General features: G+C 35.7%; 1 protein-coding gene across 1 annotated transcript in view; it reads left to right on the forward strand.

Moving 5' to 3' along the window:
* LOC127428066 (succinate--CoA ligase [GDP-forming] subunit beta, mitochondrial-like) overlaps positions 1-27,539 on the forward strand; it is a 169,433-nt gene that overhangs the window by 88,251 nt on the left and 53,643 nt on the right. Inside the window, exon 9 of the mRNA XM_051676122.1 lies at positions 600-742. Within this exon, the coding sequence (XP_051532082.1) occupies positions 600-742 (143 nt within the window). The remainder of the gene's footprint in view (positions 1-599; positions 743-27,539) is intronic.

Consider the following 27,539-nt stretch of genomic DNA (forward strand, 5'->3'; position numbering starts at 1 on the left):
GTGACCGATTCTTAAAATTTACCTATGGTCCCCCACAATCTGGAACATTTGGGAACATCCTAAACTGCTGTACTAAATGCTACTTCTACTGGTTTTTTGTCTGTCTTTCTTGAATATATGTTGCATGTAGAAAGCTAGCTACAATATATTCTGTAGTAGGGTCCAGGACCTGTTTGACCAGTTTGAAAATCTGGGATTTAAAATGTAATATAAACATGGAAATAAATAGGAATTTGAAGGAGTTTAAAAAAATGTAAAACAAACAAAAGTTGACATGAAATAAATTAGAAATATCTAAGATTATGTATTATCTCTAGTAACTAATCAAATGTAAGCTAATTTTTCATTCATTCCTTTGTAAGAAAGGTCAGATATTCTTGTTTCCGTTTAAACACACAAGATGCAAATCATGCTGGGATTACATGGATCATCATGTTTTGCACAAACTTGTTCATGCCAGCTTGAGTGTGTTGTTAAGCAGAAGGGGATCTTACAAAGTTCTGAAATTCATTTTCAATTATTATTATTTTATTTTAGAAATTGTTATGCTGACAATATAATTTGTAATAAAAAATAAAATAAAAATCTATTATCTACAGTGAATGGTGCTGGTCTTGCTATGGCAACGTGTGACATTATCGACCTGCATGGTGGAAAGCCTGCCAACTTCCTGGATCTGGGTGGAGGTGTAAAGGAGAACCAGGTGTACGCTGCTTTCAAACTTCTCACTGCTGACCCCAAGGTAGAAATGCTCCTGAAAATACAGTTACTTTACTAACACATTAAAGCTGATGTATGTAAGTTTGGGGTTGGGCTATCTGTTTGTCCAACCAATTACAGACTATCAAAATGTTTAAAAACAATCATTATTTTTTGCAATTCCATTTGATGATGCTAGTGGCACAGAAATTGCACACTTTACCTTTAAAGACAGACAAAGGTCAAATTAGGGGAATTTGTTTTAGGAGTGAGATGATAAGAACTTCAAGTTCATCTTCTTTACCGTGCATTTATTACAGACATTTCTCAATTTAGGAATACTTTTCTTCCTCCTTTGAAATTTCCTCCATCTGAGATTGTGTTGACTCCTAAAGCACCACTGAAGACTTTAGGCTTGTGGCCGAAACCAATTCTTTTTACTATCATTACGAGCTGGAGCTCTGATCAATATCTTCGCTACAGTCACAGCTCTGAAATCGCAAACATACCGACACACACCTCATAACTCATCTTTTCACTAGTACTTTTCTCCCCCAGACACACACACTTACCGTCCTCCTCGTGTTGATTACTTGCTCTGCTCTGAAGCACAACATACTTTTGCTTCTAGTTTTTACGAGCTGTGAGGTGTTGCATCCCGGATAATGATCCTTTGCCGAAGCACACTGGAATTCTTGGCACGATGCTAATAATTTGTTTGCATTTGTTGTAAGCAAACATGTCAATATGTACCTGATTTGGTTTCGGCTGAATGTGTTTGCATTCGGGACACATACTGATATCTTCATCACAGAACTCCGTTTACAATAATGGGAGACATGGAAGTCATCTTGTATCTCGCACACTGTACGTCAGTAAACAGGAATGGTGAGAGTTTAATAGTGAACCCTGCTTTTTGAGTTTTGCAACCCAAAGTAGCAATATTTCAGAAGGCTGAAAGTGATGTATTTTAAGGAAGCTCTTGTCTAAAGATTGCATCACTTATGTATATTCATATTGTTCTGCACATATTTACATTGTTCTGCTTCTGTTCTGATTAAAAGTGTGTTTTGGTTTGGCCATGAATTCAATGTCAAAGTCTTCTATTTTTTCTCATGCAAATACACAAAATGCATAGGAATTGCTATCTAGTCTATCAGTCTATCCATCTGTCTGTCCGTCTATTCATCCATCCATCCATGCATCCATCCAGTCCATACATCCATTTATGCATCCATGCATCCATCCGTACAGTTAAAAGGTACAAGAAACTATTCATTAATGTATACTTGTTGCTGCCCAACACACAAAAAAAGGATTTATGCTACAATATTTAGTTGCCATTTGAGGGCTAAATCATACAATTTGAATACATAAAGAATGCCCAAACATTGTGTGTAGTATTTCTCTCAAATGAAAAGTGTCTAGTGCCAGTCTCCTTCTATCCAGTACTCCTGTCATCAATGGAGTACCTGAAATGTTGTGAGCTCTATTGGGAGAGAGTGGTGGCCCTCCCCTGCAGTCACTGAGTTCCCACTCTGAAGATTCTGTGTACAGCAATTTGCATTTCACAGGAGCTTTCACAGACACCCAGGATCTGTGGAAGGAATATTAATGGAAATGTTAATTATTAGGTCCTCTGGCAGGATAAAATGTGCAGTTGCATCCCTTCTAACTTCTCCCGGAAATGTTTGATTTGTTTGTTGTGGGACTTTTTTTCCCCTTGCCTCGTTCAAATAATTTTCATTCAATTACTAGAGAAATATTATATTTGTAAGTATGCCAATTACATCAAATATATTATAACACAGCTTTTTCGAATACTTGATTCTGATTGGTCAATTGCAGCATTATGCGGTCAACAATCTTTGTATGACCTCTAAATTGTATATGTGACTGTTGTCATAGGCAACGTATTTCCTTCTTATATTATTCTTATAGTATTACTATGTGGTCTCTTTCTTGTCATGTAATACAATATTTTCAACTCAAGGCAGTATTTCACATCCATTTATTTATTTGGGAAGTAGCCATGTAATAAGCAGGGTAATGTACTGTCAGCTGGTCATTATCACAAACTGGGTTACTATACGATATTGAATGGCTTACAGTACGTTATGCCTTGTATATATTAAATATTAATATTTTAATATTAAAATTGTATTCACTGATTATTAATTGGAATGAACTCACCCCCACCTCTTTAAAAAAAACAACAAAATAAACCAGTACAAACTTTAATGGACCAAAGACCGAACCCTGATGTACACCCCTCACTTAAAGTATAGCTAGAATTGCAACGTTGTAAGATTGAGGGCTTTGAAATCAACATATGGAGAATTTACTGATATACTGTCAGATGGTGAAACCCTGTCTTTTGATTTTCCAGGGAGCCAAATGCATTGTATAAATGCACTCCATTGATATACAGTAGTTATTGTATCCTCACTCATCAAAGCTACCTGCTGACAGCCCAAAGGAAGAGGCACTCTTTAACTATCTCCCTCTCTCTATCTTTCTTATTATCTTTTTTTTTTTTTCATAGGACATGGAGCACATCCTATTAACCCTATTAATCCACTAATGGCATCTCTTTCGAAACAGCCCAACTATTTTCCTTCAATTTATAATGGGTAGAAAGATAGATGAAGGCAGTACCAGATAAATGTGTGTCTGAGTGGACACATTTTGTAACACTTGGATTACATAATTCCATCTCCTCAACTCAATAGCTATTGTTCAGGCCTTCATTTACTTACGACAGAGAAATCCGGAAAAAAGAAAGCCAGAGAACTCTTTACTTTGGGCTCTGTCAACACATACTACACACTCCGCATTGCAAAGTTTGTTTACAGAACATGAATAAAACATTTCACATTTGCCACAGTTTTACAAAAAGCCAATAGCACCTGCTAGTCGAATCCAAATGGCAACCGCTAAACAACGGCATTATACTCCCCTCCCTCCACTGTTAGATGTGGACGGATAGATGTTTTTGCTCATGGCTATTTGGTGCTTATAGAGTGTAGTTTGGAGTGGGAGTGAATTAGGACTCTGCCATGTCAGACGTGCTCCCAGGCATCAGTTGTTTGATGAAGGTGCTTGGCTGGGTAATTGTGACTGGTGGGGTTTTAACCTGCCCTGTGTAGAGAAGGCTGGAGCAAAGGGTTGTTGTATGATGTGTATTTGAGGTTAACTAGGAACCAGTGCAAGAGCTTGATAGTACATGCTTGTGGTAAATCTGAAACAAATGTTTTTGTGTCAGTTCTGTTGGTCGAACTGCTCCAGTGCATAGCTTCTGTATTTGTGTTCAAGGAAATGAGTCATGTTGATTTACCTAAATTGAAGTCTCTTCAATTCAATAGCTCATCAGACCACTGGAGCTGAGTCGTCGTCAGATTCCAAAAGTTGGGTTAGAACATTAAGTGGGCTCTTTTCAAGTACCAAGAAAGTTGTTCCTCGTGGTTAAGTTTTACAATTGATTACTTGTTTAATATGTAAGTAGACAAGGCAGATTTTGTGAACTCGCTGTGAAAAGTTTCCATTTTTATTATTAGCCAGCAGGCTGAGCTAATGTTGATGAATGTAGTCAATATGCCAATGAAAACCATGACCATCACGTAATCATTTTGAGGCTGGTGTTGTTATACTAATCCAAGCTCATGCTCCTGAATTTTTTGCGGTTGTTAGTGCTGTATGTTTTAAATCTTAGACAAATGGCAAAATGGCGAATGTAGTATGTCCAAGAATGTTTTTATATTACACACCTACATACCTTCTGTACATAACTAGGAATGGGGATCGTCAAGAATTTGATGATTCTGATTCCTCTTAACGATTCTGGTTCCATTAATGATCCTTTTAGAGCTTTTGAGGAAAAAATACTTGGAAATAAGAAATGCAATTCTTATTGGATTAACTCCCCTCAGCAGCTTGTTACCAAATGATGAAATTACTTAACAAATTCTAAATATTTTAACAAAACAGATTCTTGCAGAGGTGCATTTACACAAACTTTTTAATTAAGACATTTTAGTATTTCATTGATTTTTATAAATGACCACTCATTAAAACAAATCTCATAATGTGTATCTTTAAGTACACATTGTCATTAGGGGTGTGAATCTCGGAGTTAAAAGCAAATTGTTCTCAATTATTTTTTACAAATTCAGAACTATTCGATTTGCAATGAAATCCTATTAGATTCCACTACCAATTCAATTCTGCATTTTTTTTTAATGCGTTCATATGATTCTTTAAAAATGTCCCCTAATTGTGTCTTGGGCAATGAAAAGAAAGGCAAAATATGTAAAATTATTTGTATTATTTATTATTTGAAACAAAAGCTGCTTGAAAGAAAACACATTAAATACACATACATGCAGGCTTCTTGAATTACAACAGAGTGCAATGTGCTGCTAAAATATTTTAGAGCCAAGAATAGCTACAAAAGTATTCCATATTTCACCATAAAAATTCCATGATATTTTTAAAGACTATTAATTTGCATGACTTTTCCAGGCCTGGAAAACACAATTTTAAAATGTGTGTTTTCCATGACCATGGGTCAACCTTGAATCAGTAAAACGATCCAAATATTCAGTATTAAAGTAACATCATATGACTACATTCAGATTCCTCAAGGCCTCATATAAATAAGAAAAAGAGAAAAGCAATATCAACTAGATGACTTCAACTTAAATGTTTTCTGCATGCCAAATCCCCAACTAAACAAAGATACCAGTAAAATGGCACTATTTATCTTTTAAAAAATAACAGCCAAGTTTCCCCACAACAAAGGATTTTATTTCAGTAGTGGCCATGCAATGGCTGCATCCAATTGGACAAGCCATTAACTGATTAGGCAGCAAGTCGGCTGCATCCAAAAATGTAGGCAGCCGACTTGCTGCCTAATCAGTTAATGGCTTGTCCAACAACATTTTTGAATGAATGGAACTCTTAAAGAAACTGGTCTCAGAACAGTTTGAAAAGCACCTTATTTTCATCCTGCCTCTGTATACAGCCTCCAAAGGCAGCATTTTCCAGTTTTTGGATGCAGCCAATGAGTTTCACTCAAGACAAGAGCATGATTATTGACCAACACTAATGATTCTCGACTCGATATTTCAAGATCGATGCATGTAGATCTTCAGGATAAGTAATCAATGCATCAAGAAAACAAGTGAATCGTTACACCCCTAATTGTCATATCAGCAACCATCTAGTAATTACTCTGGTGTAAGTCTCACAAGCCTTGGATACACATATCACATTAACAGTTCTTGGTTAGTTTAGAGTAGGACTAGCAAACTAAGAACTAAGTTTTTCATTCCCTAAAAATAACTTATTTATAAGAGTCGTTAGTTTGGGAGGTTGTGCTGTTTCTTTTGCGGTGTAGATTAAAGAGAAAGACTCCTAGTCATTTGTTTGTGAATCGGACTACACTGGTTGCACTGTATGTTTCGTGCTGCTTATTCAGTAGCAGTGACACTGAATGGTAGTGAAGGAAATGCTGCCAGAGTATTTTAGCATGGTGTCCTGTATGCATCGGCAGACAAATGCAGGTTTGAGAACAGTAAAATGGAGCTAAATTGTTGAAAATAATTTATTTAAAAAAATTAAAAAGATACAATACAAATCTAATTGGAATACAATTCAAGTGTTATGAAAGTTTTGGAATTCACGCACCCTTATTTTCTTTGAAAATCTCTAACTCAAGAAAATACTTGTGCTTATATTTGCAAACTCTTGTTGGCTCGTTCTGTCTTCCTTTATGGCTTGGGACTTGAGCAGGAGCACTTTGAGAGGGCATGCTAGTATGTGAGTAAAAAAGGGATGGAAAAAGCAAGAGAGGTTAATGTTTGGGAATGAGAAGCCCATCTTCCTCCTCTCCTCATTACTGTCTGTGCCACTGTCTGCCGAACATTAAACACAGCCCTGGTCTTTATCTATGAGTATAAATACACAAATATGCTCACTCTCATGCCTTGCACATACTCCATCATTTGTCTCCTCTGGGGCCTTTGTGATCTTGTCATCTCCATGGTGCCGGTGATGTTAGTGTATAATGATCAGTCGTCACTTTTCGGCTGTCTCAGGCCTGGGGGAATCACATTTCCCATTTGTTGGAAACACAGGCAATAAGAGCCAGCCCAATCTCCCAGCCCCAACATGACCACCTCAGTAATGGAGCTCATTTCCCCTGCGTCTGGCTGTCTGGCCCTGGACCATGCTCAGCGGAGGCCCACATCGCCAGACCTTCTGCCCCTGCTCTTAGACTGTTAATGCTGACTGATAGAACAATGTCTCACTGGCAGGAGACACATTTATTTTGTGTACAGGCCACAGCAGCTTGAGGAGCAGTGAAGGATACATAAGCAAACAATAATCAACCACCTTTGCACACTGGCTGAATTGATATGATGTCCACAGAATACACAGTGTCCTAACCAGTCATGACACAATATAGTAACCCTCTATGGACACGTTGGAGAAAGAATCGCCATTGGCTAGTCAATTTTCGTTTTTACTCGGCTGACTTTTGACAACATGTAAGTGTAATGCAACTGAAAACGAAAAAAGATATTCAGAAAACCGAGAAGGGGTCATCAAATATATACTGTATATATATTAGGCATGTGACGGTAATCGGTTATACGGTAAATAACATGAACAATATTGTTATCGTGGGCACTTCAAAATACCGTAAATAATTCAGAAAACCTTTTGGCCAAATTGTTCATATTTTTTTGATCACACAGTAGATTTTATCCCATGAAAGAATCAAGATTTACAACACTGCATGTACACAGCACAAATTATACATGCACACTCTGATGTAAACAAACCAGCGTGGACGAGAAACATGGCTGAAGGAGGAACACAGCCGACCCTTTATTTGCATTCTAGTAGAGTTAAGTTGTAAGTGTGAAAGTATTTTGGGTTCCATAAAAATGCAGAGGGATTGTTGGTTGGAGATGGTTTCCCTTTTGTAAAACATGCAGCATAAAAGTGGCAGCGATCCAACATGTTTGCTCATCTGTGGGACAGTCATCTGGTACAATTCAGTGAGGTAAAGGTAAGTTGTGACAGTTCTGCTCGTTTTCCAAACTGTTTTTTAAAACTGAGAGACAGTCACAAGAAAGTGAACTGTTGTTGCTATTTGCAGATAATGTGTAGCTTGCTTTCAAGTGGCCAAAGAGTAGTTTGCTAAAACTCCGCTAGCTACACAGTAACGTAGTAACAACTAAAATACAGTTGTAATCAGCTAACAGTAAATCCTGTAATTAATAATGGCGATGTGACACAATGATGATTTCAGTATTCATTTCAAGTTAGAACACAACTCAATCGTACATTGCCTACATTGTGAGTGATCTTGGGGTTATTACATTTGTAGCTAGTGCCTGGCTATATATTAGCAACTGGCTTGCTATCCAGAAAAGACAAAAAAAAAAAAAAAAAATGCATACTATTGTTGTAGCCTTGTAGCTGGCCTGATAAAATAGTATAGCCTTAATTAAACATTAGCCTCAACAAGACAAGGTCTGTATTGATCTGTAATGGTCAGTGGCCCCGTGGCAGAATGACCATTTAAATATAAAGACGTCAACTAAATGTTATATTTGGCTATGTATCTATGGTGTTGATGGTAGTTTTTTAAAAGTTCAGGGTTCTTTTCAAAGTCCTTTGTTGTCTGTTAATTTGAAGGCTATTTTAGTATTGATAAGGTAATTAAACTTGTTATTAAGAGAACAACAATAAAGTTTGTTTATCGTTCAACACGTTTTTGTAATGTAATTCAAAACCGTGATAATACCGCTTACCATGATAAAAGCTTCAGCTATTACCGTGACGTGAAAATTGTATACCGTCACATGCCTAATATATTAATAATGATACAAGCTGTTGTCACTGTTTGAAATTTCATACACATTTTTGGCAAAATATTCACAAGGTTGGAACCTAATGAAAATAGAATTAGTAATTATATTACAAAAATAATAACTTAAGTGCTACTGTCAAAACTAATATAAAAAAAAAAAAACTTGCATAGATGCAGCAAAAGCCTATTTGTTAAATGCTTTAATATTTACAGTGTTTTCTGAAGTTAAAATCTTTCGCAATGTATGATTATGCATTTTAAATATTTATGTATTTACACATTTATTACATTTACTATATTACTAAATGTTGTAACATGTTTGTTTTTATGCACTTTTGCCATTTACATATAGTTTACATTGATATGTATAACAAGCGCTAAATTGGTACTGTCTCTTTAAGAGATCAGCTCCGTGAGCAGTTGTTTACGGTTGAATGAACGCAGCGCACATTAACGAGAGAGAAGTTGCATGATGGTGTTTCCCTCATCCGTGCAATGTATGATTAGATATAATGTTCCTTTTATCTTTTTGATCACCAACTGTCTGTAAATAACAGAAAGGATTTTAAAAGAGACATGAAATGAAAATTAGGTGCCTGGGTCTTTGGATACAAAATACACGGAATGAAGCAAAAGGAAACTTTTTCTTGTACAATGTGTATTGACTAGCTTGTACAAATATTTATTGTACATGTCCTCAAATTCAAATCTACATGCTCTTGATTTTTGCAGCCCTTTTGCCTTCTAACAGGTGTCCAACAGGCATGTTACTGGTCTGCTATAAGATGGAGAATGTTGTGAAAACAGTCCGTGGAATAGTTTGACCAAAGTCAGCCTGCTCGTCAAAGCAATGGTGACTGCACGATCACGACAGATCCGGACCCACAGCAGGCAAATAAGGTCAATTTCCTTCAGGGCGTGCACTAACGAGACACAATACTGTAAAAGACAAGGCTGAATCCAGCTTCTTAATCGCCAGCTTCTTATTCAGTAAAAGGATTGAGGCGCTCAAGTTCTCTTTCGTCACTACACAACTCAAGCTCTGGCAAGTAAAATCTGAATATTTACTCGGCAGTGTCTAATAAAATACATATTTTAGTCACATAGCATGAAATTTGGTCGCATATGCGAGTGATTTACTCGCTGCGTTGAGGGCTGTAAAGGGACAAGCGATAAAAGCTACAAGGACTATTCCATGTTATTCTTAGTCGTGACTGTGATGTGCAATGAGCGACAGGACGTTTTTTTGATTGCTTGGTTTCTATTCAACCTGGTCTCATAGAATCACAATACTATTATTCTTGCTACATTAATTTTATGTGGCTTATTGAACATGTCGCAGCAGTTTCTTCGTGAAATGAACACTGGAGGTGCTACTACAACAATGGCTTTTCATTTCCACACAAATCACGAATCACAAATAATGCGGCAGATTATCAGTTCATAAACATTTTTCACTCTGTTCCTCTCACAGTGCTATCATACATTTTAATATGTGCATGAGCGATAAAATTGCACGGTAGCTCAACTGATAGGAGTCCAGAAGAGTCAACACATAAGCCAAAAGTATCACAAGCAATTATGTTTCTCATCTCACATCTGCTTTTGACACTTTTGTTTGGGTTTAGGGTAGGGAGGTAGGTTTTGTTGATTTAAAAATCGACAGAGCATTAATCTTAACTTCATCTGTTTGTGAGAACATTTAACTTGCTTTTAGTGCCACTCAGTGGCTATTTCACCTCAGAACTATTGCGATATTTGCAATAAACCACGTAATGTAATTTTTCAAAAATGTCACCACAGTGATATAATTGAATGAGATTGGGGTTTTTCTGAATGCATTTTCGCACTTAGTGTGCACAGAGAATTTAGTTGTCGGAAGCTTGTTGCATCGCAGATGGTTAGGACATGGTGTTATATGCATAATCCTGATTCACAAAAAACTTAGGCACAAGGCAATCATTTTCCTATTATGTAATTACTTGACTCCCTAGTAATCCTGTCTACCTGGTTAGTACCAAAAATAGAGACAAATCATGAGAAATGTTTAATATTTTTTTGTTTCTCTAGCATTTTCAGTTGTCTCAACATTTGTTTCAAAACTTTTCCCACCCATGAGTATGATGGATGATGGTTTATAAAAACCAATAAAAAACATAATGCAGTTCTTTCTGATGTGCTAGCAAGTGAGAAGCACACAAGCTGCTATCACCATTGCCTCGCTTGCATGTGGTCTCTAGAGTATGCTTATTTTGTTTTCAAAATGTTCTTCACGTAAAGAATTTCTCAAAAATGGTTTGTGAGCTGTTATGCTGATTTGGGATGCAGAAAATGTGTGCTCAGATATCCAGATACTGCATTTTTTTTTTTTTTTTTTTTTTTTTCGAATGAGGCCAGGGGCGGACTGGCCATCGGGAGCACTGGGCATTTTCCCGGTGGGCCGCTGGGTAATTTGGGCCAGCCCATTGCTGTGCAAGTACTGGCCCATCCTACAGGCAATATAGGCGGCCGCCTTGAGCTCCAACATGTCTGCGCAGACCCAATTACAGAGTGAATATTTTACAAAATCTGTAAGGTAAAGCCATTACAATGGCTCTTATTTTGAAATACTGAAATGACTTTTATATTGAAATTACTTACACTTCCTAGTGGATATCCATATGTGCGCATTAGCTCGGTACCTGGCGTGGAACTCATTATTTGACATACAAATCACAATAATGTATATTCTTATAATTAAGTATAAGATGAGCTCTGAATAATCACAAAATGACAAATAACTGCAAGTTACAATAAATACAAAAACAGCAGCATATGTAAAATCTGCAAACAGTAAATCTATGAGCAGTACATAGTCATTTGCATAATTTATTCATATGGCAGGGAGCTGAAGTGCGACTGTTTAAAGGATAGCAGAAACAGCGCTTTTCAAAGCATAGGGCTTTTCAGTTATTCTAAAGAATAATCTGGGGAGGGAATTAAAACACTGCTGTTATAAAGACACAACAAACTCACATAGTGTAAATATGAGCAATCAGTCTGGAAAATATCTGCGAAGATCTACCCTTTAAGAGGTGTGTTTATTTATATATTTTTACATACATTTATATTTATATATGTACATATTCTGGCCAACTTTTTTTTTTTTTTTTTTTTCATAAACATTTACACATAGTTATGTGAGTAATTGACATACAATTTTAAGCATTGACATCAATGCTTATTTGAGTGTTTTCACAAAACCAAGCTCAATTGTCATTTGCCAATTATAACCAGAAACTTTGCAGTTCATGAGTTGAAAGTGAATGTGACCTTGCTGACTAATTGCGTAGCATTTTGCAATGTTAAATTTAAACTTGAAGTATGTAATTTCTGCATTACTTGTACCACTGTACAGAAATGCTAAAATAATAATCCAACAATTCACAAAGTTTTTGCTCATATCCACTTTAGTCACGTCTGTATTGCAAGTTAATTTCCCGATCTACAGTGGAAGAAAACTTGTTTAGATTTAAAATTTTCTGATGTCTGGACTCTATCTGCAGGTGTCTATGATAATTAATTGAAATGGTTCAGTACTTGTCAAGGGTACTTGATATATGTTAAATTTTAAGTTTTCACTGCAAATGCTGGAATTGCCATTGTAGCTCTGTGATTGGCCAAAATGCTCCGTTCGACTTTGAAACCATCTATTTTTCCCTGTGGAACCCGGATGCTTGACCTCTAGCCTACTTTCTGTAAGATCTGAATTTCTGCATTTTTAATTTTAGAATATTGAATTTTAAAATATTTATCATCTGAATATTTACAGCTAATTTCACTTCTAAATAATTCAGAACACAAATCTATAAGATATGCCACAAAAACAATACAATTTTGTTTGTCACATGTTTAGAATTCAAATTTATGAAATTCAAATAAAAAAATAAATAAAAAAAATATGCCATGGAAAATTACAATTTGTTAAATGCCACATGTCTAAAATTCAAAATCACAAAATTCAATTTCAAATCTTTTTGTCTTTTATTTAGCTCCATATAAACACATTTGATTGACTTTCATATGAACAGGTCTTCTGGAAAGGCTGGAGACTGATAGCACATAATTTCACAGCTTTCATAATGTTTAAGCCTAAACGTATCAAATTAATTCATTAAAAAAAAAAAAAAAAAAAGAAAAAACAGATTTAAACTTACATGAGCGGTTTCTTGTCTTCCCCAGTGGAGACAGACTGAGCACACGTTGTCCAGTGTGTGCTTCCCTTGTGATTTTGATTCAGTTTTATGATTCGCTAAATGAATTCAGACCACTTTTTGAATAGTTTTGATCGGTTCAATTGAATCAAATTAAAAAGATTTGACTCAAATGATTCTTTCACGAATCGGATATCACTAACGCCGATCTGCATGCAATTTACACTTAAAGCTATGTTATCTTTTGTGGGGTTCAGTCGCAAAAGTAACGAAAGTGTCTAGAGAAATTATCAGAGTAAGAGTATACATTTTTCTCTTCAAAATGGAGTAAAGTAAAAGTCTAAAGATATATGTATACTCAAATAAAATACAAGTATTAAAATAATTACTTAAGTACAGTAACAAAGTATTTGTACTTTGTTACTCTACACCTCTGATCATGACCAGATCAGTGTTAATTCCCACTGCACTACATATGATGGTACAACGGAGTGATGTCCAGATTACAAACACGTCACAGTGGGCTTTGATCTTTATTAGCATCTGTATACCCAGAGATACAAAATATCCCTTTTAGTTAGCCTGAATTATAACAACAAAGTGAATGCTCTTATAAATTAAAATCATAGCTGTGTTGTTGTATCCTGTTTGTTCAGTGTCTAATAAAGTGGCTATTCTGCAGAAATGTTTGCTTTTGATATTAGTTTTACTTTATTGAACGGGGCCTGTGATCTTTTTACGAGACCTCTCGCACAAGAGTATACAGTATGTGCAATTAGTGAAAGTGCATCCATTTGCTAGGTTTTCACTAATTCAAGACATCAGTGGAAGAGGCTCTTCAAGGATGCATTTGATGATTTGCTTACAATGTGTCATTGCTTTTGTTCAGTCAGAAAGGTTAAGGGCTGCATGCCATAAAAGTAGTCTTTATCTTTTCAGTTTCTTTTTTCTTTTTTCTTTTTTCTTTTTTTTCTTTTTTTTTGGTGGTGGGGGGGGGTTAACTGGAGATCACACTCCAAAAATTTTGCTCCAAAACTATTCACACCATCTCTGATGATGAATTTTGTCAGTAAAAAGAATGGATGTAGGCACGATCATGATTTCAAGCTCGATTACATTTCCTAGTGCTTGACCCATGCGCAGAACTCTAGATGGTGATACAGGAAGTGTAATCGAGCTTGAAATCATGATCGATTTATAGGGGAAAAAAAAAGATTACATTTTGGTCTGTTCTCACCCAAAACCGATTTGATCGCTTCATATGGATTAGTTTATAGATTGGATTATGGATTTGAGTCGTATGGATTACTTTTGTGGTGCCTTTATGTGATATTTGGACCTTCAGAGTTCTGGCTGCCATTCACTTGCATTGTATTTACCTACAGAGCTGGGATATTACATCTGCGATGGCATGTGGGTGAGTAAATGATGACAGAATTTTCATTTTTGGGTGAACCATCACTTTAAAAAAAAAAAAAAAAAAAAAAATAATTTGTCTTGGCTAAAACTTTTAGTTTAGTATTTTACTGGAGTTGTCATGTAGATTTGGCCAAATTATTTGGTAAAACTGTGTGTGTGTGTGTGTGTGTGTGTGTGTGTGTGTGTGTGTGTGTGTGTGTGTTTTGTATCCTAAATTGCTCACTTATTATTGAATTACCCGGCAAAAAAAAATCCTTTACTTTGAGCTTATATTATACTCAAGAAACACACATACAGACTGTGTTTTCTGGTGTCCACACACTCTCCATGCATGAGTGCATGTCATAACATTGAGCATAAATACAACCCCAAGTGAATGTTGATGGACATGTGGGGCTATAAAAGGCAAATAGTCTTCCTGTTCCTTTATGCACTCAGAAAAGAACCATTCAGTTAGTTTCAGATCCTGCACTTGGTTTCTCTAGAGATATATGAGGTTTCCATTTATTTTCTTTAACAGTCACGCTTAACAAGGTATGAATGCCATTGCATTACATCACATAATATCAAACTGAAAGAAAGATGGTACAAGAAGACTTTGCAGGCCAACTATTTCACAAAAATATGTTTGTTTAAAGGTGCTATATGTAAGATTAACAATCGGTACTGCAATCCAAATTCAAAATATTGGAGAGTTGTCTGCCCCGCCTCAGACTCAAAGCTCATGTGGGTTGCCAGAAAGTTGACATGCAAATTAGCCAACTCCGCATCCGTTTTAAAGGATTTCTGGGCTTTAAGCTGTCTCCATCTTCCAAAGGCATCTCCAATATTTATCCTTGTTTTACTATGCCTCTGGTTATGGTGGTTTTTAGATGGATGGCGAGGCTTTTTAGGTCGGGCGGAATCTGTTATCTCTGATCTAGTTCGTTTGCTGGCTTCCATGGCTGCAGCACTCAGTGTTGTTTGCCTGCAAACTTGTTCAAATCTGGCAACCCGGCGGTGTCAAAATACTATTGGTGAGTGGGCAGTGGGCGGGATCACACAGGCTAAAACATAAACACAAATTCCATCCCGGAATGGGAAGTTAAAGGTAGAATATATTGGCTATAGCATTGTAATTGGAGAAGCCAGTATTTCAACTTAGCATGTTTCCTAATTCTCTAATGACATATTATGGTCATTTTATGAATTAATACAGTAAAAATTTTACATATAGCACCTTTAAAATGCTAAAACAGTAGACATGCTATATAAAATGAAGATAAAAGGAATCTGCACACTTTCTGGTTGTCAAACATAGGGGGTTATTTCCATAGTTAATGTGATGAACTACACTAGTGTTTACTCTGCTTGTGTAAATTTGACATTATTTGACTTCATACATACACAAGCAAACCAAGAAAGGCCTTGGGACCATATTGTTTTTAAGCCCCTTCAAAAAGTGGTTCAGAAAAGTGAAGTTAGTTCTGAACTGCTATCGCTCTGTCCATAGGTTACATTTTGTTTACTAAGTGCAATTCTGACTCTATGTTCTTGTCTAATTTGGTTTAGCTATTGACCACAGTATACGAAGTTTTTCCTTGGGACCTCTTTATTTTCCCCCTTTTTTACACTGATCTTGACCCGATAAGGTCTGTTGTTGTACTCCTGAGTGCACCGCTGTCCAATACAAATGGTAAATCAGATCTGGTCGTACACAAGTGTGTACATCGCACAGGAGAGCTCAGAGTAAGATGCTGATGCGATAGCTCTCTGCTATCTCCTCCGAATTATTCCTGCAATCATTATGCACGTAGCTCAATGGAAGCACGCAATGCCTTAGAGCTTTGACTAGCTCTTTGTTATCTGTCCCTGTCTCTCTATTGCTCTCCCTCTCTCTCTCTCTCCATAGTTAGATGCCATTTTAAGGCACTGTATCGATGTGCAACCCAAAGCTCCTCTCGATATTAATTAGCTCCTCTTCCCTTTATCTTTACTTCATTTATCAATGGCTGCCAGATAACGGTGTGCCAGGACTCGAGAGAGCAATGTGAAAAGGATAAAGTAGTGAGCAAAACGATGGGTAAGAGACCCTTTATTTGTGTCAGGAATGTGTTTTATGAATGATGAAACATCCCAGTCTTGGTTAGTCACTTGCTGTCCTCCTTTCTACTCACCTCTGAAATGTGTGAGTGTGTCATCAACTGTAGAACCAAACTATGCATATACAGTGGCCCCAAAAGTATTTTTTTAAGTCACACTTAAAATTGTCTAACTGTCTTTGCATTAGATTAAAAGTGTCTGCTAAATGCATAAATGTAAACAAATGATGCCTCTTGTCACAACAAAAAAAATTTCCGAGCTATTTTTCCCAATAACTTTTAACCAACAGGTGTCAAGGGCTGTGTCTGAAACCTAAAGGCCTCGCTGCCCAAGTGTGTGTCAAGTTTCCTTATAAGGATGGTTTCAGACTGCCTTCCTTAACATCATGTCTACTTATCTAATACAAATACAAATGAGCTTTGGACATAAACAAGCAAATATTTAGTGACTTGGTCATTGACGTGACGTTATTTTTGTTGTTGTCTGGATATTTTCAAAATCTAAGGTAATACCCTCTCCTATGATAACTTGATTTAAATGTCTTAGTTAAAAATCATTTTGATATTTGTTTCTGTGGTTTAAGTAAATAATTTCTAGGTGGTGTATCTGTCTAGACACCATAGATTGTAAAAAAAAATAAATAAATAAATAAATAAATAAAACTAGTGTGGCATATTTTTTTATTATTATTATTTCTCTACCAATCAATAAAAAATGAAAAATCATCAGTTAAGCAATTTTGAACTTTTTTTTATTTAAAATTATATTTTTTTAATATTTGAAAAATATTTGTCCATCAAATAAAAGTCAGTGTGGTGTAACTAACATGCGGGCAAACATTTTGTTGTCATGTGACGTGAAAGCAATAAAAGAGAGAAGACCCACATGTCTGTGTGTCAGGGTCATTACATACATTTATTTATTTATTTATTTACTTATTACAATCTATGGAGTCTAGATATTTTGCCATTTTTATGAAAAGGCATGCTTTGGTATCCAAAAATTTTTTGTCTTCATTTTGAATACAGTATAAATTTTTATAATTGAAACTCTAACTAACATCTTGTTCTATCTTTGGAGAAAAAAAAAAAAAAAAAGTCAAACCAAATGATATATATATATAACTTGGTTTGACATTTTATAATATAATGCAGTGACATTCAGATATTTAAGTGTCCTGTACGTCCATGTGTGCAAATATTTATTGGTTAACCAAATTCTTCAATATGTACTTTTTGTGAAATTTCACACACATTAGGGCATGTATTGGTTATTTTTAATCCTGTGGATACTGTGTACTTTTCCTGCATTGCTATTCAGCACCTGAGTTGTGAGTTTGCAGTGTGAATTCAATGAGAAAGACTGGCTACCACAAAAAAATATAAAGACAATAAATAATTCAACACATTATTGTGTTTTTTACTGGCTAAACATAAAAACATACAGCATGATCAATGTATTTTGATTCAAGAACGGTCTCCCCACTGTACAAACAGAATTCTGTAGGAAACACTTTTGATAGTTATTTAGTTCTGTCTTTGGAATTGTGGGTGATATTTAATGTGCTGGTAATACTCCGGAGCACTTTACGCATCAGAAGGCTGGTAATGTTGTTGATAAAGTTCGTGGAATGAATGCATAGAATCTTAGGAACATTTCATAACATGAAGCTTCAAGAAATTAAATAGTTTATTTCAGAATGATGCAGAATAGACCAATGTCAAGTACAAGATGGATTATTTCACTGCAGCCCAATAAAAATTGTTGTTTCCATGGTGCAGATACTTAAGAAAAGTACAATATGTTCATGTAATGTTGTTTGGGTAGTGTGAACGATGCTGCTGGTTTTAGGCATGTCCCCATTTGTTCGTTTAGGCTGGATGCACTTTTAAGTTTACAACAAGATTCTCAAAGACTGTCATAAATGCCAGTGTTGGAATTGGTAAATCTGATAAATTTCAGTGAATCAGTTCAAAGAGTCTGCTTTAATGAATCAAATCAAAACTCTGATTTGTTTGCTACATCACTCAAAAATGGGTAACACTTTACGATAAGGTTCTATTCTTTAACATTAGTAAATGCATTAGGTGTCATGCAATAACAATGAACAATATTTTTTTTACAGAATTTATGAATATTGGTCAGTGTTAATTTATGAAAATACAGTTGTTCATGTTAATTATTATGCATTAACTTGTGTTGGCATACACAGCTTTGTTGAAATGAACATTAATTAATATTAATACATGCTGTAAAATAATTGTTCATTGTTAGTTCATACCAACTAATAGTGTTGTGTTCGAGTCCACCTTAGTCGAGTCCTAGTAAAGTCCGAGTCTTTAAACAATCGAGTCCGAGTCGAGTCCGAATGAATCTGTTCAAGAATTTGAATTAAAAATTGTAACCGTAAACTAAACATCAATATTTTAAGCTTATTTTAAACTTCACAACTAAGAAAAATAATTTGTCAATATAAATGCAAAAAACAAATTATTAGTATCCTGCAGAACAAACTTCATAGTGGTTTCAGAATGAAAGCATATGCTTTAGGTGTATGAAGACAAAACTGTCCTTCAACACACTTCTTATTGCGTTCTGTTGACATTTCAATTATTTGTTGCATTTCCCCTCCACTCAAACATACACCAAAGAAAGTGAAAGCTGTGTTAGTCATTACAACCAGAGTTGTTGTTATTTCGAATTTTAATTTAGTTTTTATTTCTACTTCATTTTCAATTTGTCCATTCAATTTAGTTTTGTTTTATCTAAAATTATGGATGAAATACAGTTAATGTAATTAAATACATTTAAAGTGTTTAAAACATTTAATAAATGGTAATATTAAAACATTTAATAATGCCCATAAAATAGATACAACAACATAAAATACAAACAGAAAAGATCAGATACCATTAAAAAATATATTTATATCCTCCTGCTGTGTCCAGGTGTAGCCTACTTCCTTGAAGTCAAGATCAAACTCACCTTGAGCTGACATTTCGTTCTTTTCACATTATATTTAGTATGGATAATAGGTGAATAGAGACTTCTCCCCTCACTTGTATTTTCTTACTTTTTTGCCATAGAAATGCAAGTGCCAGCTTTACAGGTAATATGCAGTGGTTGCGCTACAAATATGTGATGGACTAAGTTGTTCAATTTCCATCATGGTCTATTTCATCTGTCATATTAGTTTAAATGTCTCTGATATGTAGTAATCTGATTTTGTCTCAATGTAGTCAACATTTTCAGTTAAAAATGACTTTGCGTAGTAAGCGTGAGTCTGAAAAAATGTGTTCTATTTAATAATTTGCAGAGTTGGGGAACGTACTTTTAAAGTGTACTTTTGTTATTGATATTTCTGGATGAGAGCGGCAGAGCACGTCTGGCGAATGGCAATCTCTTTCCCGCACACACATACTGCACGGGCGTGTGTTGGCGAGATAATTAAAAAAGTACTTTGAAAGAGTCCGAGCTGCTGCTCTCAGCCAGAATAATCACACGTAAGGACATATACATGTGAAAACTGATGCGCAGTATCAAATACACAGAATGTATGATAGTACTAACAGTAGAGAGCACATCAATATGATGAAAAAGCCAAATCCCGGATGCTTTTTTCAGGTCTGAAAAAGTGGGCATGTGTGGGGAAAAGAGGACATATGGTCACCCTATGTTACATTGCTGCTTTTGTTTTTTTCATTGCATCACAAATCCCAAGTCCGAAAGGCTCGAGTCCGAGTCAAGTCCGAGTAAAAATGCATCCGAGTCTGTGACAAGTCAAAGTCCATTAAAATTGGACTCGTGACTTGAGTACCCCAATTCTGTTAACTAAGGAAGTTAACTAATGTTACATTATTGTAAAGTGTTATCAAAATATTTGTAGGAAGATATTGTTTTTTATTACTATGGATTATGTTGGTGCATACAAATAAATTATTTAAATATTTGTTTCTTATGTTTGTTTAGTGATTTCTTTTCTTCTATATATATATATATATATATATATATATATATATATATATATATATATATATATATATATATATATATATTTTTTTTTTTTTTTTTTTTTTTACAGTTTTAGGTCTTGCATTAAACATTTTAAATCTACTTGCCCACAATTACATTGTTTGATTGAAATGATGGTTCATCTGATTGGAAAAAAACAAAAATCACCATGTATAAAGACCATAACGGTGAGGTGCTCAGCTGTAAGGGGTGTTGCTGGGGTTTTGGCTGCTTGTTGCTGTCCTTTTGCGGTGTCAAAGGGCTGATGTTGGTCTGATGAAGCAGATGAGTCCCTCCTGGAGCTCTTCCAGATACACACACACACACACACACACACACACACACACACGATCACACATTACCAGGGACAGATTGTAATGGCTTAAAGGTACATATGCTTATACACACATACACATTCAGGAAAACTCTTGCATGGAAATTCCACACTTCATGAAATCCATAATAATGGATACATATATACTCTCATATGCACATTGTGTACTTCCTCAAAATCTGGATCATTTGCATTTCCATTACTTAATTAACTAAAAGGGCTGCATGTATTTTGGAAATCGCATGTAATCCACAAATTGAAAAATGCATGAAAATGTCCACATTACCGCTGAGACTAAGAAACCATCTGTGCTCTGTTTTCTTAAATAACATTGAAATTATGAATGTTACAAATTTTGCTGCATTCATTATATGCTGTTTTACATCTCTTTCCACTTCATTTATAGAGGTTGCTGTAACATATAAGCTCAGTGTGAGATATCTGAACAATACAGCCAAACATTCCCATTGGGTGCGCTGGAGACACGTAGCAAGCGGTGTTATCTTGAAGGTTAATTTTGAAAAGGATTGAATTGTCCTGAGTGCCCCCTGTGTCTGAGTTGGCCGATTGATCTCTTCACAGAGACATTCGCCGCTCATGTCCAACTTGGGCCCGCCAATTGTATTCGACACAGTCATAAAAGAACTGGCATTTCATTAGTGCCAAATCGTGTCAGACCCACCTACATATCCTGCCTAACAATCATTCGTGTAAACGCCTTGCATATTTATTTCTATTTCCAGCCATGGATTGTTACCCACCGTGAACCTTGACTATGCCCTTCTTCAGAAAGTAGTGGTTGATTGAAAACCCTCTTGTCTGCTGTTCTTCATCTGTTGAAGATCGATAAAGGAGCTGAGATAGAAGCCACACTAATTGAGTCGTTCTTTTACTGTTATTGCATAGAGAACCGTTTTGTCATGTCAATGGTTGTCCCAGATACAGCAGTACGCTTTCTTTTTTTTCTCCTCGTCACGCTCTCTCTCTTTCTGTCTTGTTCTCATCTTCGCTCTCCCTCACAGAGACCAAGGGGAGTTCAGTCCATAATGAAGTAAGTCTGTCGAGGCCTTGCACTCCGCACTCCCACCAGCAAAACTGCGGTCCATTTCTTCTCAGTTGGCCTAAGATTTTTTTTTTCATACAGCTCAGAACCACGATACCATTAAAAATTGAAAAGCATGCATGTGTGCTGAGCTGAAAGTTTATTTTTTGGAGAAAGTTTCACAGTTTCTTTCCAGATGTTTCACAAGGGGTGGTAAGATTTTGACTCCAAGGCACTGCAAGTGAGAGGAAAAAACTTTATTTACTGCTTTTGTTTCTTTCCATCTTTTTCTCTTTTTCTTAACATTATATTAGGCATTTGCAGCAGCTATAGATGGCTAAATGAATACATACAAAAGTTGAGATAAATCAACAGCATTTGTGGCATAATTTTGATACCACAAAAATTAATTTTAACTTGTCCCTCCTTTTCTTGAAAAAGAGCAAAAATCTGGGTTACAATGATGTACTTACAATGAAAGAAAATAGGGCCTATCTGTAAATGTTAAAAGTTTCCAAAGTAAAGCCTTATTGTTTTAAATAGTGTTTACAAGATGTGAACAGTATGCATGTTAACATGATTTTAGTGTTATAAAATAGCTTACTAACCTTTTATGTGTAAAGTTATATCCAGTTTTACAACTTTGTTGGCATGACGATATAACACAGTTAACCCTAAAACCTTAAAAAGGGTAAATACGACAATTTAAACAACTTTAAATCACTGCTTAAACAATACATATGTTTTAACATAAGAAATAGTGTAACTGCTGTCACATTATGAATGCTGAATATTCTATCAATGTAAGTCCAAAAACCAAAACTTGATAAACCAAAATAAACCAAACACAAACACCTTAGGATGAAATTATCTACAAAAGGTTAAAAAGTAGTTTTTACATTATTTTTAATAGGTCAAACTATTTAAATATCTAGTTTTGAAAAGCAAATCAAGATTTATTCTGTCACTTCTCTAATCCTCTGCAGCCTTTTATTGAATTCTGCTGTGATAAAACTCAACTCCTTAATTCAGTTATGTGATATTTTCTCCTTGTTCAAATGTCTCACCATTAGTAACTCTGGTCTGTCTCATGCCTCTTAAAGAATTCAAAGTGTGTCGCTCACTGAGGTTTTTCTGACCTTCAGCACTACCTGCATCACACTTCACCCATCCCTTCCTATTTAGATCTATTTACTGGCACCTACTTGCACTTGATCTATTATTTGCTCCTGTAGTGATGTGATAACAGTGCATTTGGGAAGTTGATGCATAACATGTCCAATAACTTTTTTTTTTTTTTTTTTTAATCTGCAATTAGGATTTAAAATGGGAATATATGTCAATGTAAAAGTTTAATGTGCTATGACAGTTCACCATTTATTTAAAGTTGTTCAACATTTTATTTACCTGTTTGGCTTTCCTTCTTAATTTTTAAAAGTACATATATGCCAGGTTGTCCTTCAGTTAATATGGTTATAAAGACTGCATGTGTAATTGTTATAGAAGACTTAGTGAAATGTTGCTTAAAAATAGTATTGGATGGACTATAGCATGTCTCACGACCCATTTTCATGTTTTTTATTTATTTTATATATATATATATATATATATATATATGTTGGGCCTCATGTATTCAGATAGAAGACAAAGGCAGGCCTAACACAGTCGTAAAAACATAACTCAAGCCCCCACCTTCTAAGTCGTAAATTTTACTGATAAAAATCGCGCCAAAATCAAACAAAGGGAGTCCAAAACAGACTACAGATCCATGAAGCCTTGCTCACTAAAGGATCGAGCTCTCAACTCCTATTGGATGAGGCACACAACAGAACGTCCCTCAAACATGACATCATCAGGAGTTGAAATAATTCTGAAATGCGTCCAGAATTTACTTCCAGCGACTTAGTTCACCGAATATAGACGTAGCTTTTTGCTTCTCTCAGGTGCAACCTCGTGGCACAAGGAAGTAATGTCTGACTTGAAACTGTAGCTATACAATCTCCATCTCGCTGGACGAGTTGAGATTACTCTGTGTTCAACCGAACACTCTAACGAATCCGAAGGAGACCGCCGAGCAATTCGCATCTTAATCCATTTGCCTACAGAAGTGAAGAGATTAAAGATTTCTCTTGCATCTTCAATCAAGTCGACATTTCTGAGTTCTCCGCCAGCCTGCCTAGAATCAACAGCTTTACCGCCCGCCGACAATCAACAGCCGTACCGCCCACCGACAGAGCAAGGAAACGGCCTCCCGTCATCACCCGAGCCTCAAGGAACCGGGTCAAAGTTAAAGGACGGAGGAAAACACATTCTACCTGTGTCCTCATGCGATTCAAGTAAGAGGTTTACGTCTGGGCAGAGATAGAATATTATAGCGTGTTATTCTTGTGTTTCAAGGTTTTTTGCTTGTACAGTTTACGGACCGCCATGTCCGCTCATTATTAATACTGAGGGTCTTAATTATCACGATTTTGTTTAGCTGTATTGTGGTCCAACCAAATTGGACTGTTGTGCAATTTCGCCATCGCGGGTGAGACAGGTAAACTGAGTTCATCCATTAAAGTGTCAAATAACGCAGGATTTTTATGAGCCCCGCTCGTAAAACCGCGTCTCTGAGTGATGAACACAGCTGCTTTCTCTCCCGCTATCACGAAATCAGCTTTAGGGCTGTCACTTAATCATCTCATCTCTCTCTCTCTCTTACTAATCACACACACACACACACTGTCACACACACACCTTATGTGTTATAGGATTATTTTGATTTCCATATCTAATCATATCACTGTTTAGTTTGTAGTTGGAAGTTGGAAGTTTATTGACTGCATTGTATTAATTATTAATTGATATTACTGCATAAATAAACTTTGTTTATATTACAAGAGAAGTGTTTTGGTTTGTTTTGCATACGCCGGTGTCATGCTGACCGGATGTCAGTGCTCAGATTCAAACCTTCATTCATTGTTTTTTTTCCCCGAAAATCGATATTCTTCGGATGTCGATTTTCCTAAGAAAACAATCTAATATTGAGACTGTTTTAATATTTGGTTACTAGTCCCTGATTCCAGGGTGGTGCCCCGTCAATGTTAATCCTTATTAATATTCTATTGATTTTTGATAATTGATAATTATCTTTGATGATTATTGAATCTGAATGATCAATAAGCTAGTGTTAATTTTAATTAATGTTTCATCGATGTTAACAATTAACAATTATCTTTGATAATTGTTGATTTTAAAGGATTAAAAAAGCTAACATTGATTCTCATCAATGTTCTATTGATTTTAATAATTAGTAATTATCTTTGATAATTATTAATTATTGCTAATAACCAAACTTGCTCCTAAACGTAGCACACTACATTTACTGGAGCCCCATATGAGGTTTTAATGAGTTAGATCCAATTAATTAATTTAAATATTAATTAATAACTACAGAAATAATTATTAATTATTTCTGATAGTAACACTGATCTAAACAACCGGTAAAGCCCTATATATATATATATATATACACACACTACCGGTCAAAAGTTTTGAAACACTTACTCATTCTTTATTATATTTTTTTTATTTCACATTTTAGAATAATAGTAAAGTCATTAAAACTATGGAATAACATAAATGGAACTATGGGAATTATGTTGTGACTAAACTAAATCCAAAATAAATCAAAACTGTGTTATATTTTAGCATCTTCAAAGTAGTCACCCTTTGCCTTGAATTTTCAGAAATGTACTCTTGACATTTTCTTAACCAACTTCTTGAGGTATCACCCTGTGATGCTTTTTAAACAGTATTGGAGTAGTTCCCATCTATATGATGGGCACTTATTGGCTGCATTTCTTTATTATTTGGTCCAAGTCATCAATTTCAAAAACCTTTTTTTTTTTTTTTTTATTACATTTTAGATTTATAATGAAATTAATTAATATGGTGGCACAATTATATTTTTGTCTACAAAACTAATTTCAAACATTTAAGCATACGCCTTCAGATCTAAAGATTTTTTAAGATCATGAGAAACATTTTGGTCAAGTGTTTCAAAACTTTTGACCGGTAGTGTATACAGGTGCATCTCAATAAATTAGAATGTCGTGGAAAAGTTCATTTATTTCAGTAATTCAACTCAAATTGTGAAATTCGTGTATTAAATAAATTCAATGCACACTGACTGAAGTAGTTTAAGTCTTTGGTTCTTTTAATTGTGATGATTTTGGCTCACATTTAACAAAAACCCACCAATTCACTATCTCAAAAAATTTGAATATGGTGACATGCCAATCAGCTAATCAACTCAAAACACCTGCAAAGGTTTCCTGAGCCTTCAAAATGGTCTCTCAGTTTGGTTCACTAGGCTACACAATCATGGGGAAGACTGCTGATCTGACAGTTGTCCAGAAGACAATCATTGACACCCTTCACAAAGAGGGTAAGCCACAAACATTCATTGCAAAAAAAGCTGGCTGTTCACAGAGTGCTGTATCCAAGCATGTTAACAGAAAGTTGAGTGGAAGGAAAAAGTGTGGAAGAAAAAGATGCACAACCAACCGAGAGAACCGCAGCCTTATGATTGTCAAGCAAAATCGATTCAAGAATTTGGGTGAACTTCACAAGGAATGGACTGAGGCTGGGGTCAAGGCATCAAGACACAGACATGTCAAGGAATTTGGCTACAGTTGTCGTATTCCTCTTGTTAAGCCACTCCTGAACCACAGACAACGTCAGAGGCGTCTTACCTGGGCTAAGGAGAAGAAGAACTGGACTGTTGCCCAGTGGTCCAAAGTCCTCTTTTCAGATGAGAGCAAGTTTTGTATTTCATTTGGAAACCAAGGTCCTAGAGTCTGGAGGAAGGGTGGAGAAGCTCATAGCCCAAGTTGCTTGAAGTCCAGTGTTAAGTTTCCACAGTGTGTGATGATTTGGGGTGCAATGTCATCTGCTGGTGTTGGTCCATTGTGTTTTTTGAAAACCAAAGTCACTGCACCCGTTTACCAAGAAATTTTGGATCACTTCATGCTTCCTTCTGCTGACCAGCTTTTTAAAGATGCTGATTTCATTTTCCAGCAGGATTTGGCACCTGCCCACACTGCCAAAAGCACCAAAAGTTTATTAAATGACCATGGTGTTGGTGTGCTTGACTGGCCAGCAAACTCACCAGACCTGAACCCCATAGAGAATCTATGGGGTATTGTCAAGAGGAAAATGAGAAACAAGAGACCAAAAAAATGCAGATGAGCTGAAGGCCACTGTCAAAGAAACCTGGGCTTCCATACCACCTCAGCAGTGCCACAAACTGATCACCTCCATGCCACGCCGAATTGAGGCAGTAATTAAAGCAAAAGGAGCCCCTACCAAGTATTGAGTACATATACAGTAAATGAACATACTTTCCAGAAGGCCAACAATTCACTAAAAATGTTTTTTTTATTGGTCTTATGATGTACTCTAATTTTTTGAGATAGTGAATTGGTGGGTTTTTGTTAAATGTGAGCCAAAATCATCACAATTAAAAGAACCAGAGACTTAAACTACTGCAGTCTGTGTGCATTGAATTTATTTAATACATGAGTTTCACAATTTGAGTTGAATTACTGAAATAAATGAACTTTTCCACGACATTCTAATTTATTGAGATGCACCTGTATATATTTTATTTAAGATTTTCCAGCATTACAATAACAAACCAACAAACAATGCCCGATATCCCCCCACCCCCATCCCTGTTATGCCAAAGAAAAGAAAAAAAAAACGACCAAAAAATAAAATACAAATACAGACAAACCCGCTGCAAACTGATTATACCACGACCATCATCAGAAAAATAAAAAAAAAATACCTTGCAGATACATTGAAAAATTAAAATAGAAAGAAAAA

The sequence above is a fragment of the Myxocyprinus asiaticus genome, chromosome 37, assembly GCF_019703515.2.
Source record: "Myxocyprinus asiaticus isolate MX2 ecotype Aquarium Trade chromosome 37, UBuf_Myxa_2, whole genome shotgun sequence".
Classification (NCBI taxonomy): domain Eukaryota; kingdom Metazoa; phylum Chordata; class Actinopteri; order Cypriniformes; family Catostomidae; genus Myxocyprinus; species Myxocyprinus asiaticus.